General features: G+C 35.8%; 3 protein-coding genes across 4 annotated transcripts; 2 read left to right on the top strand and 1 right to left on the bottom strand.

Moving 5' to 3' along the window:
- On the top strand, positions 1-1,359 carry LOC105699089 (estradiol 17-beta-dehydrogenase 8). Of its 2 annotated transcripts, none has more exons than XM_012423817.1 (4): positions 1-33; positions 246-362; positions 587-962; positions 1,046-1,359. In XM_012423817.1, exons 1-4 carry the CDS (start codon positions 24-26, stop codon positions 1,260-1,262), a joined length of 720 nt encoding a protein of 239 aa, XP_012279240.1. In that variant the 5' UTR covers positions 1-23; the 3' UTR covers positions 1,263-1,359. The 2 variants fall into 2 exon arrangements, with proteins under 2 accessions (XP_012279240.1, XP_012279232.1); XM_012423809.2 differs by lacking the exon at positions 1-33 and adding an exon at positions 67-149.
- Positions 1,289-2,434, bottom strand: LOC105699081 (deoxynucleotidyltransferase terminal-interacting protein 2). The gene is made up of 2 exons (XM_012423796.1): positions 2,166-2,434; positions 1,289-2,072 (listed from the first exon to the last, which is right to left on the bottom strand). The coding sequence occupies exons 1-2, from the start codon at positions 2,314-2,316 to the stop codon at positions 1,411-1,413; spliced, it is 813 nt and encodes a 270-aa protein (XP_012279219.1). The 5' UTR covers positions 2,317-2,434; the 3' UTR covers positions 1,289-1,410.
- A 2,508-nt stretch (positions 2,435-4,942) lies between these two features.
- On the top strand, positions 4,943-13,454 carry LOC105699006 (O-acyltransferase like protein). Its single transcript, XM_012423693.2, has 13 exons — positions 4,943-5,342; positions 9,121-9,329; positions 9,413-9,600; positions 9,901-10,109; positions 10,498-10,692; positions 10,796-10,889; positions 10,978-11,272; positions 11,350-11,429; positions 11,495-11,590; positions 11,646-11,775; positions 11,895-12,069; positions 12,170-12,312; positions 12,833-13,454. The coding sequence occupies exons 1-13, from the start codon at positions 4,943-4,945 to the stop codon at positions 12,959-12,961; spliced, it is 2,343 nt and encodes a 780-aa protein (XP_012279116.2). The 3' UTR covers positions 12,962-13,454.
- The last annotated feature ends 340 nt before the right edge of the window (positions 13,455-13,794 follow it).

Genomic DNA, 13,794 nt, shown 5'->3' on the forward strand with positions numbered 1-13,794 from the left:
AGAAAATTCAAGATCCATAAAATATGCGAAAAGGTTATCATCTTTATACCATGCGATCTTTCAATGTGTTATCAGTGACTGTTCACTTTGGTAAGTCAGTGAATCCAATATGTCGAATCTTGTCGCGGGAAAAATTGCCTTTGTCACTGGTTTGTATGAAGTAATTCTAGAAAAGGATTGTCGAGAAGCTTTAAAAATGAATTGACATGATAATCATATTGTGTTTATTTTTTTTTTTCTTCTAGGCGCTGGTAGTGGAATAGGTAAAGCTACGTGTCAAGCACTTGCTAGACAAGGAGCCAAAGTTGTTGCCGCTGATCAAAATTTAAAAACTGCAAAACAAACTGTTGATGATTTGGAAGGTATGGCACTATTTAATTGCAATATTCATAAAAACGGACATTTGTGCAAGATAAAAACAATCTACGAGTGAGACCACTGACTTCTAACAAATTATGTTGATGTTATTTTTTTTACTTGGATTATATATTGTGCATAATTTATATTAAGCTTTATTATTACATTTTTATTATATTCAGTCCTACTTCAAAATATTAGCATAGAGATACATGACATTAAACTTTAGGATCTGGTCACTTGCCAGTGGAAGTGGATGTGTCTTCTACTGAAAGTGTGAGCAATGCCTTTAAAAAGACTACGGAGCAGTTCAGACGGCCACCTACAATTGTGGTAAATTCAGCTGGAATCACCCGAGACAACTTTTTGTTAAAATTGAATTCTACAGAGTTCGATGACGTTATAAGTGTTAACTTGAAAGGAACATTCCTCGTCATACAATCTGCTGTGAAGGCTATGATTGAAGCTGGTACATCGGAAGGAGCCTCGATAATTAATATAGCATCTATTGTTGGCAAAACTGGCAATCTTGGGCAGTGCAATTATAGTGCATCAAAAGCTGGAGTTGAATCTCTGACGAAAACTGCAGCAATGGAGTTTGGAAAGTAAGGAAATTTTATTACTTTAATAGAACGTTACTAATGTGTAGCATCTTCAATTTTGTATGGATTTACTTTTGTTCTTATAGGTTTGGAATTCGAGTGAATTCCATTCTTCCGGGCATTATACAAACACCTATGATTCAAACGGTTCCTGATAATGTGAAAAAGATGTTTATCAGTAGAATTCCTTTAAATCGCTTAGGAAATCCCGAGGAAGTAGCAGAAGCAATATTATTCTTGGCATCAAATAAAAGTTCTTACATTAATGCAGCATCTATCGAAGTGACAGGAGGGATGCATTAGGTTTGCCATAATAATGTAGTCAATGGTTTTATATCCTTTTGTTTTTTTATAATATATGAAACATACAGACAGGAAGTAAATTGTTGAAGTTTATATTGAAACTTATATTTAGAAGTTAGTCATTTAATATTTAGACAATTTAATGATATCATTTCTTCTTTCCCTTTTTGAGTCTTTTTGCATGTTTGTGAGCTTTGTATTGTAATTTTTTCTTTTCATCTATAATTTCTTTGTACTTTCTTTTGTTATACTTTGAAAATTCTGCATCAGCCATTAATTCATCAACTATTGTACGTTTCCTCTCCTTCTTTGTGAGACGTCCATTATAATAATCCAATGGAGAATCAACCACTTTCCCAATTTGAAAGTATTTAGGAATAACCTTTAGATCGTTCTTCTTATAAAACCGTTTTGGATCCAGCACCGATCTCATTTGAATAATTTCCAAATCACGTTTTACTTCTTCCGTTACCTCGGTCGCAGGTAAATTAAACCATGCCTTTCCTTTAGTCTTTTCTCTTTCCCTACGTCTCTGAGCTCTAAGCCTTTTCATACTTTCATCATATCTTGGAACACACTCTAATTGTTCAAATCCAGGTTTTATAGCACTTTTTTCTAAAATTTTTTCTATTGGAGATATATCCTTTATTACCTTTATAACATTAATGGCATTTTTTGGCTGAATTCTTCTACGGTTCTTCCATCCCATTTCAGTTTCGAACTCGTCCAAATCTATGTCATTGTTTGTGCTTTTAAATTGTTTCTTTTTTTCCTTAAATTTCTTTATCTTAAGTTTGGTTGGATCAAAATCTATAAGAATTATTGCATTATAGGTGTGCTTATTAAAACCAAATTTAATTTAGTTTCCCTAAAGTTACTGATAAATCTTAAGAAAATAATTACCAGCATCATCAAACTCATGGTCGTCTTCATCAGCTTCATTTTCGCTATTAATATCACTATCAACATCACTTTCTATGAGTTTATCTTTTGTTAAAAGTTCGGGTTGTCCTCGCGTGTCGATTATTATATCCATCGTTGTATCGTCCATCATAATCAATTATAATTCGTGTGAACAGACCACATAAATTCTAACCTTACATATCAATGAATCGAGAATTCAGAGCCCAACACAGGTTAGAAGAAGTTAGAGGAAGTCTAGAACCGATGAGTTTATACCTACAGAGATGAGTTGGGAGATTGCTCACGGGCAGGGTCGCGCGATCGCATCGTGTGCTGCCCTCTGGTTTCGTACGTTAGCTTTCACCGTTTTTTGCCCCCAAGGGCAGCGCAACGAATTTCTGGTAGGGGCCAACTCATCTCTGCCAAATCAGAGATGAGTTGAGAGATTCACGGGAAGGATCGAGCGACCGCGTCCTGTTCGACCTCCGGTGGAGGATGCAGACGGCTAATGCACTTGCCACCTGTTACAAATCTGGGCAGCCGGATAACCGGCTGAAAAAGTGAAGAACTCCTCACAAAAACTCCAAAACCCTGTACCTCCTCCGAAAAAAATCGCAGCCACTAGCTCGAGAGGTCAATTTAAGCAGAACAATCTTCCTCATCAAGCTAAAAAAGTGATGAACTCCTCACAAAAACTTCAAACCCTGGGTCTCCTCCGAAAAAAATCGCAGCCACTAGCTCGAGAGATCAATTTAAACGGAACAACCTTCCCCATCAAGCTACCGTGGACGCAGTTCGCATCGCGACAAAAATTCACAAAGATCCTTTAACATATTTTAACATCTTCTACCAACAAGTGCAGAAAGCTCGATTTCGATTAACTGCCCATGATGATATTACCAAAAATGGCTGCTTCCAGGTGATCCACCTAAACCTGCAAAGGGGCACAAAAGTACAGGTAAAACGGAACATTGAAGAAACACCAGGAAGTCGCCAGATTCTCCGAAGTGGTCCATCTAAAGCTGAAAGGGAACACGAAGGCACAAACGAAACCATTGGAAAGCGAGAAAGAGACGGTCATACAAGTGCTAATAACTTACTAAAGTTACCATTAAAGTCAAGAATATTTCGCAGTGCATCGATCCCGTATAAATGACCCAGTAAAAATGTATTCAATTATACATTATTTGGCGTGATAAAAATCTAATATATTTATCATACTTAAATGCAGACTCGAGAAAATCTCATGGAAACGATAGTTCACCGTCTCTCCCCGTCAATCCGGACAGAAGAATATTAGTTATAAAATATATTCATCTAGAATGTAAAAATATTGGTGCTAGAAAGCTAGATTATCGTCAAAAGCGTTAATCCGCTACTACCGGATCGCGAGATATCTCGTCAAAAGCGTTGATCGGCCAGTATCGGGTTGCGAGATATCTCGTCAAAAACGTTAATCGGCCAGTATTGGGTCGCGAGATATCTCGTCCAAGGTAACGAAAGGGTTAATAGACCCGGAAGAGCGGAAACATGCGTATAATTTCAAATTTACGCCGAGGCCTAATCTTATTTTATAAGGGAGTAAATAAACGGGAAAGCGTAGGTTTAATTTATCTATTTCCAACGTACCGGCTTTCGAGAACGTTTTCCATTGAAATGTATTTGTTATATTTTATCTACTCCAAGTCGTGCGCTGCATCAGTCAGATGGAAAATGCGCATGTCAGCGTGTCCCGGCATCAGTAGCGACTACGCATGCGCATTGAATAAAAGTCGATTTGAATTTGTCTAGTCAACTTTCGATTCCCACAAAGGACATATAAAAACAGAACACACGCTTAATTCAAGCTGCAACCCACTCAACTTGCCGGTATGCATCGCGTTCAAATTTAAAATGTAGTGAACACGTCTCGAATGTCAACGATCAGTCTAGAGAACTTTCGCCAGTTTTTCTGACTGTGCGGATGGATTTATAGGTTACGTAAGGGTTGCTTCGTAAAGCATGGTTGGGATGCAACGAGTTGGTTAGAAATGCATTGTTTAGGGAATCGAAAAGTTTCAGTGAAATGCACGGCTCGAAATATGCATTGGCTACCTACCGGGTTATATCGATATACGGACGTAACTCGAAAGTCAGGTTAGGTTGCGTTACAGAAAACTCACTCGGTGCGAAAGGTGGGAGAGGTGGCACCGTGGGTGCAATATAACCGAACATGCACTTGATTCAAATGACAGTACTTCCCTATATAATGTGCGCCTCGGTTCAAGTTGATCATTTTTGTTCAATATTAATTTGAAAAATAGATTGTGATAAAGAAAAATTGTTAATTGAGTTAAATCGAACTCGGGAGGATGTCCCGCAAAGTGTATCGCGGTTGAAATTGAAATCGTTTTAAGCCGCGACAGTCAGTAAATTTGAAAGCTAAACTGATATAAATCATTTCACACCGGTAATGCGCATCGTTTTATAGAGCTACCGGAAGTTTAATTTGAAATATATAGACTAAAAATAAGGATACTGTAATTAAGTTTAATTACGATTCATTAAATTGATCTCGGGAAGTTTAATCCAACCGTCCTTAAGGGTCTTGGAAGTCGGAAAGGACTGATCGAATTTTCGAAAATATGTTAATCTCTGAGAAAATTTTATAATAATCTATGATGTAAAGAAAGAGTATCGCCGATATTTTAATCCTTTGTAGTGCCAACTCGTATTATATGACAAAGAGGTATTGACATGTTTTTATGAGTGAGAACGGTCAAGTTAAAAAAACTAAAATGACTCTGTTCTTTAATACACTTTTGGGTATTTTCTTGTGCGATTCGGTGATTTCGTTGAAACTCCTTGAAGCAACAGAGACTTCGAGAATAAGTGAATTAGAAAATATTAGCGCCTTTCAGAATGATCCTATCGAGGAGAAGATTAACTCCAAGAAAGGCAGAGCTATTTTGCCATCCGTGGAATTTTGGCCACAGTCAAATAATTCAGACATCGTTACCGATAACGAGGATGAACCGATCGATCTTGACAAATTACTGGAAGTTTGGAATCCGAAATCTGTAGCAAAAAATTGGGGGTTTCGACGTGCGAAGCAAATCAACGTTTCTACAAGATGCGATGATGACGTCACTCGATATTTATCAGGAGTGTTACGTGGTGAAAAGTGGGCTTTGAAAAGTAAGCATCAGTTGAGTGCGAACAACAATTTAATATAACACATGACTTAAAGAAAGGAAGACATTTAAAATTTAAATTGATTTAATTGTTATTACCTTCCTTGCGGAAGTTATCTACATTCAGATGGTGTTTTAGGTTTTGTTTTATCTCTGATCTATAAAAGAAATTTAACTTATGATTTAAATTGACCCTTTGAAAGTGATTAAATTTTATATTAATTTTATCCTTACTAGAGACCTGGCTTCGTACGTGAGCAATTTTTGTTTAGTTTGGTTTAGGCATCGTAAGCGTTAACGTTTCGTTAACTTACGTCACTTGAATCGTCTATGCAAGGCTCCCTCTTATCATAGATTAATGTTTCATACATCTAGACTTTCCTAGAGAGATGTTCTATAGAATAGTGTAAACCGCATCAAAATCCACTTAATGGTTCTCGAAATTAACACGAATACACAGACAGACCGGGGACTTTATTTCATACTATATAGAGATGTATTTAATTATAATGGGGTTTTGCTTTGAGGTAGTTTTTATTCATGTTGGCAAAGAGCAATTTTTATTATAAGCATAATCGTAATACGTTATGCAATATACCGAAGCACATGGAAGGCGATATGAAATAAGGAAGACAATTATCGGCACACACGGTAAGAAGTGGGTCGTAAAGTGAGTGGTATTTCGAATACGTAGAAAAATGGGTGAAAACCCTAAAATAAAGTTCCCGGTGTAGAGTATAAAGTTTTCGAAATACCTGCATGCCTTTAAGTGTTAATCTTAGTAATTCATGAAATTTCTTGTGCCATGGCTGGGGAATTATTGTTTTCATGCATTCCAAGTACATGAATTGTTTAGTCACTAGATTTGGGAAACGTTTAGAGTTCATATTCTAAGAGATTTTCTCGAACAGTAAATGGTGTGGCATTCTGGTTTCATACGGGAATGACAAGTACTCATTAGGAGTCACGTGGTAATCAGGTATTGAGAAATACACGAACTGAAATTACTCGTTAATTGCCGTACTTAATGAAAATTACTCCCGTACTTTTAGCAAAGAATTATTTTGCGGTTTTCCCGTACATTGATTGTTTAACCGTATCTGACCTAAATATGCATGTCTCGTCTTCTAAGGAACGCTCCAAAAACACAAGTTTTACCTAAAGCAAAGCCCGCTGATGAAATTTAATGATGGTACGGAAATTGAATGTTAAGAAGTACACGATGTATTACTTCTGAAATCCTGCATTTGTAGAAAATTATCCGCCTAGTTTCTGTAAAGTATTATTTTCTAATACAATTAGAGGTTTAAATGTAAACCTCCCAGATGTAGCAATCACTCGATCGCTGATGGCGACAATTAGTAAACTTCATTCTTTACGACTTATAAAAGAAGCGTGCATCATTCTGGGGACGTGTTTAAAAATCGTAAATATTTTTCAGGATTTATGTGGCAATTTGTTATCGAGAAGTGCAGTTACAGAAATTACCCATTAAATACGGCGCCTGTGGCTAATTATCCGCATAGTTTTAGCAAATTGTCCGCGCGCAAGATTCTTGTGCCAGGAGGAGAGTTTTAATGGCGCAATAAACCGTCTTAAAAATATCTGACGGTAGCTACTATTCACCTGACAAGAAATTGAAATTTGCCACTGTAAATGGGCAGGAATACCGGAAGCGCGCGAGTCGACCATTTTCCTCCGTCTAAAGATGGCCGCGCCTCCTAGCTAGGGGTTCAACTTCCTTGTGTGTTCTGCACCTGGTAAACCGCGATATCAAGGAATTTCTTTCCCGAGAATTCGATCCTCTGTTACGTATTAGAAGTGAGGTGGAAATGGCTGCGGGCATTTACCTCATTATCGGTGCGTACACCAGATAACTTCGAACCGGTTGTCCTGATCGATATATGATGCCACTTTCTTTCTCAGTATCTTCAGCATCGGTTCTCAATTCTCGAGAGTAAGAAGGATGCATGACGATTCATTTTATGACTACGATTACCTAAAATTTAAGGTCCAGTTATGTGATTCTTTCGAGTGAGCTGTTTTCATTTTTTCAAGATAAATGACTCAGAAATCACGCTTCTGTTCTTGAAACACACAGTTTGCTGAAGAAAGTTTAATGAACCCGAAGAAATATTTTCTCTCTAGAAGCATTAATTATATGAACAATTCTATATTATTTTTATCATCGTAAAAGATCGTATACTCATTGACACCAATGATCGTAGAAATAAAATGAAAATTTATGCTGAAATAATTTGCTTCTTTGCTTATAATTACACGTTTCATTTGAATAAATATAAGGCAATAATTAAACTTTATTAATTTGCACAAATAAGTTGAGGCGTCCTCCCTATCCTTGTCCGCCATGTTGGACAATTATTGAACAATTGGAACTGCATCACCCTCGATCTAAAAGGCAGTGATCGGTTTTAAGATATTAGATTTCCTTGCTCAAATGTTCGGTGAATGAATATTCATTACATCTTTCCATCTCGTAACAGTAATGACTCTCCACTCTTTGCGTTACGCGCAGTCTTATTATTACATAAAGCAGTAACGTACTCTGCACGCGAAAGGTGCTTTTTTTGTGAATGCATCTAGTGTTCTCAAACCAAACCATCTTTAAAAACTTCTCTTCATTGGAAGAATGAATTTTTACCATATGAATTAATCCTGATTAATTTCCACCGTACTTCGACTTAACTTGATTTGAATATAAGTAAATTGAGTGTCCCGGCAAACGCTCGAAAAGAAGAGAACCAAGATGGCGGCCGCGGAAATGACTCCACCATGAGTTCTATTTTTATTAAATAAAACTACGGCGACTAGTTCTCACCAAACTTAGAACGAAATATTATACAAACAGATTGAATAACGCAATAATTGGAAGAGAAGCGAAAGAAAATCGCGGCTATCGTAGGAATTCTTGCAGGAAATGAGAGCCGCAGCATCGAAATGTTTCCTGTAGAAAGTGAGAAAGTGATCGCGGCTGAGTGTGCGGTATTGGACCGTACATGTGCATGAACAAGTGACGTAAACGATAACGATTACGTACTTGTTCGAGCTGATGCTCCAACTGCATAAGATTTAGGTGCTTTAGATAACTACGTAGCTATTGCGTGTACGGAACCGGCGCATATCTGTTGCGTGTCGATGTAACTTAGGACACGTAATGGGTAGAAAATTAATTAACTCGATTTCTCTAATTTCGATAAATGATATTTCAATTTCTATACTTCCGGGTGGGAATAAAAGATAAGAAGAAAGTAGTAAAGAATCAGCGGATTGATTCATCTGATGGCTTTTTACTTTTCGTCATAAAAATCGGGCTTATTAACTCCGGGAAAAGTATCTCATCTAATCATACGTCAAATAGAAGTATCATACACAATGTGCATTTACAAAATATTGATTTACCTATATTAACCGAGTTGCATCGAGTATTAATTAAATTAAATTCTGTTTATAAGTGATCGGAAGAGTAGTTATTTCTTTATGTTACTGAAGCTATCCATTTAGATAGGGGAGCTGTAAGATGGACTATTTAAATTGACGTTAATTTGCAGGCTCATAAAGGTGTTATTCTTCCACACGAACTATAAACGTTTGTTTCGTGAAAAATTTATATCGCTTCTTCCTATGAATGTGCACATAGGAAAGTTGTAAAACGTCTTTTTAAACTTGATCCCCCTTTTATATGTTCTCTTAAATAAGAATAATACTACTTTTTGCTTCCATTACATAGTATTATTAAAAGTCTAATGCATTATCCATTTCAGTGATCGATTCTAGTGGAAAACATACTTGGGGCCTCTTTTATGGCAACCAATATTGGATCGGTGCACCGAATCAATGTCGAGATATGGATAAGAATTTCACTGAACGACTTAAAAACGAAACTGCATCACTGATAGAAACTCCTCCCTTCCGTGTCTCTGTGAATGCGATTAGGCTCAAGTTGGATATCTTGAAACCTGAAATAAACGAGGTCAGTAATGGAGGATATTATTTAGATCGCGACGTTATTAAGTGTTATATAATATCGATGTTGTAACTAGCGTTTCTCTTCAGAGCCTCAATATTACTCTTGGAGTTTGTTTCCCGGCTAGTTGTAGTGTCCGAGATGTGAAGGAACTCATGGACTTCGCAGTGAACAAATCGAAAAGCGAAAACCTCCCTAGGAAGTTAGTCATCGATCACGTTAGGAACCTATCGGAAGGATATTCCTTCTGGGATGATCCGGTATTTTATATTCTAGTGTAAGTAGATATAAGTAAATTTGATAAGGCAATTTCTTTTTCACGTCATTTGGTATGAAATAATACTTGTAGAATTTTTCCATTTCATCGTTTTCTTTTGTTTATTGCGTGGTAACTCCTTTTATCAGTTTCGCTTGGCATAAATGCTTGTTGACTTCTACGTGCTAGTTGAGAGATAAAAGCTATGTAACATGATTCTTGTAGATTATAATCCATATTATAATATGGAAACGTAATAGTTCTTATACAATAGGAAAAGTATAGATTTAATCTCGCCTTTAAAGAAACATTTGATTTCAGGGCATCATTTGTTATTCCGATAATCCTCATAATTCTGGGAACATTGTATGATATTTCTCTGCGTTACCGTATCTTGAAACAAGAGAGAGGAAAACCAACGAGTGATAATCCCATGCTAGAGCTGAAAATTTTGGGAACGAATGGAGACTTAGACGATGAGATTACGCTCTCAAAACTGTGGTCTATAAAAACGCACAATGGATCCCTGGGTACCGAATAAAATTAATATTTATCAAATCAAATTCATTAATTGACTTTTGCGATCTTGTAGGTCGCTATCTCTAAATTTTAGTCAGTTATCGAACATTTTACTGATAAACAAATTCCTCATTCGCAGATGAATTAAATAATTCCTTCTCTGATATACTCATTTCAGTCAATTATTGAATCGGTATCTTTTCTTTCAATGACATTAAAATGCTTTCCGTCACTTTCAATTAATTTTTATTTATTTTAAAGAGTTTTGTCTTTGATTTATTCATTATCGGGACGATAACTCGTAAAATGTGATTCTTCACCGCGACTTATATATAATATATACAATTCTTCACTGATTTAAGTTTAATGATCATATAGTTAAATCGATTTGCGTTCCAGATGTTCAGAATGAAAAAGATGTACCAAAACCTTTATCGGAAGCGCTTTTATCCTTCAGCTTATTATTGAACATATCCAAACTTGCGAGTCTAGATGTTGGAAGCGATACTTTAGCCCCAATTCATGGAATTCGAGTTTTTTCTATGATATGGATCATTTTGGTGCACACCTGTCTGGCATACAACAATGTATCTGGTGTGTTTCATTACATCACATTAAATGCATATGCTGTTTCGAGACAAGCCTCTTTTAATATTAAATAGAGAGAGGCCACAACAATTAAACGAAATTCTTTCAGATACTAAAATGTTCCGTATGCATGCCGAGGATGACTTCTTATATCAAACTATCAGCAACGCAACGTACGCAGTGGACACGTTCTTTGTTATCAGGTGGGAATGAAAGCTCTATAAATCTTTCCGAGCTGTACTGAAAATACACGATTTATTTTTTAGTATCAATGATTTAATTTTATTTCAGTGGCTGCCTAGTGGCTTTTCTTTATTTCCGTACCAATAATCACCAGAGAATGAAGGAAAGAACAATTACGAAAGGTTTTAGCGGAAAAGTGTTCCAATTTTTGGGCATGGTTTTTTACAGATATTTCCGACTGACACCGCCATACCTTCTTGTCATTGGACTCATTCAAGTATCTATGAAATGGTATCATGATCATGCAATCATTGAAATATCTGCCCCGGATTATAAGACTTGTGAGAAATTTTGGTGGAGGAATGCTTTGTACATTAATTCGTTTATCGAACAGAAGGAGAGAGTAAGTTAATTTATATTAAAGTAAAAGGAAACGTAGATAGGAATTATAACAGAAGTGTCTCATTGAAACTTTGTTAGTGTATGGGATGGAGCTGGTACTTAGCAAATGACACGCAGTTCTATATCATTGGAATAATTATTATGATCATTGCTGCCAGGTGAGAAAGGACCAGGGGATCATTATGGATAGTCATGTCGCATTTACAGATCTTTCCTTTTACAGTTACTTGCATTTCGCCATGTTTGCTGTTTGCTTCTTATTGGTATTATCTTGGATAACTACTGGAGTTATCGCGTTTTATACAGACCATATACCAACGTGAGTAAGAGAGTAATGGGTCAACAATTATCCATTACATTAATATAATTTTTAGGATTCAAGATCCGTTTGCACATTACGAAAGTCTCTATGATAAACCTTGGACCAGAATTGGATCTTATTTGATTGGTATAGCCTTGGGATGGTATTTGTTTAAAATCAATTGCAAAGTGCACATGAATAAGGTACTCAAGAACTTTCTAAAGTAATAATATTAATTTAATATAAGATTTAGATTTTATAATTCCATTAATCACCAAAGTAATTAAAATCGACGTCTTATTAAATGAGTTTTTTTATTTAGTTGTTGGTAGTCATCGGCTGGGTCCTTTCCCTTGTAACAATGGCAAGCATCGTTTATGGACTTTATGGACATAATTTTGGGCCAATTTTGGCATCAATTCACACTGCACTTTCGCATTCTGGATGGGCCCTTTGTATTGCTTGGATTATTTTTGCCTGCGTCACTGGACATGGCGGTAAATGTCGCGATTACATTTTTTTATGCTGAAATAATAAGTTTTAAGTCATATTTTACATTAATATTTATATACAATTTTAATTGATTCATTTCCGCAGGTTTAATTAATTCTCTTCTATCCTGGAAGTACCTGTATCCATTGTCTAGACTGACCTACTGTACATATCTGATTCATCCCGTCATTATTCGAGTCCTCATTTTAGCAGCAGAAACTTCTTCGCACTTGACATCTAGCCTTGTGGTATTGTGAATTCTTTCCTCTTCTATTATATTATGTAATTTCTGTTGTTAGAAGATTGATTCTCGCGAGACATACTTTAAAGAAAGTGCACACATTTAAGAACAAATAATGAAATCGAATATTTAAGAAATAATAACAATTGCGATAAACTCCGCGACAGTTTTGCTAAACTTGTTTTTTGGAGTAGAAAATTATCTTCAGTTACGTATTTCGACAGTTTTGTCAAAAGGTCGAATATAGTTTTTCCCATCTGATGAAATTAATTTAATTGCTGGGTTAATTTGAAGTTAACAATTATGTCAAATAATGTTGTCATTCCTTTACTCAACATAAGAAACAATTACTGTTTAAAATTTCCTGTTTTACCGATCGTAAGCCAGAAGAGAAATAGTACGTACGGTTGATACCAGGGGTCTCTGCAATCGAGTATTATAGAGAAAGTAGAGAGCCAGCAATTCTCCGTTCTTATTCTACAAAACTCACTTTTACCTTCTGCATATATGACTTGCGCTTTCTTTAGGCGATCCTGTTCTTCGGCATTGCCATTACATCGTATGCCGTTTCTTTGATCCTAAGTCTGTTGTTTGAGGCTCCCATGGTTTCTATGTTGAGGATAATTCACCCTCTTCGGCAGTGGAAACGGAAGTAATCGCAAGCAGAACTCCTGTACTACATGAGAGAACAACAAATTGTGTTAGATCATTTTAGAATAATTTATAAGACATTGAAAGTATCACCAGTATTCACGTTTCAGTGGTATAGTACCTCTGAAGACAATTAGAATTTTGTCATTTGTGAATTTTTCATCATTCATATCATGAAACTTTCGCGCTATTATAAACTGAAAGTCCTTACGCAAAAGAAATAAAAAAACAGGAGGAGGAAACGTTTTCTTGCCAGAGAAATGTGTAAATAACGCTGGTAATACTCTGTGTAGTTTAGTTATCTTACGTACATGAAATTACAGTCTAGTATTTGTAATACAATGCCAGTAATTACATATTTGTAGGTTTAGTTAAGAGGATTATCCACAATGTCTGAATTTTTTCGAACTTCGTAGAAACTACGTTACACGAAAATGTCTAATTGTAATTTCGTACATATTTACGCAAATATTTTGTACAGCAGTAACACACTGAACACCAAACCTAACAGTTACGTAACTTAAAACTAACAAATAACATAATGTTTGTTATAATGTAATAACCTAACAGTTACGCAACTTAAAACTAACAAATAACATAACGTTTGTTACAGCGTAAGAACCTAACAGTTACATAACATAGAGCTAACTAGTTACATGACATTTGTTACAATGCAGTAACTTAACAGTTATGTAACATGAAGCTAACAGGTTACATAAAATTTGTTACTATCATATCTATATAAATGTAGCGTATCTTTGTTACTCTTATCTTACATTATGTTACTGTCCTGATATTACTGTCTACATGCAGCACATATTTGTAACAAAACAGAACT

The sequence above is a fragment of the Orussus abietinus genome, unplaced genomic scaffold, assembly GCF_000612105.2.
Source record: "Orussus abietinus isolate OABI.00-Male unplaced genomic scaffold, Oabi_2.0 scaffold66, whole genome shotgun sequence".
Taxonomy (NCBI): Eukaryota; Metazoa; Arthropoda; class Insecta; order Hymenoptera; family Orussidae; genus Orussus; species Orussus abietinus.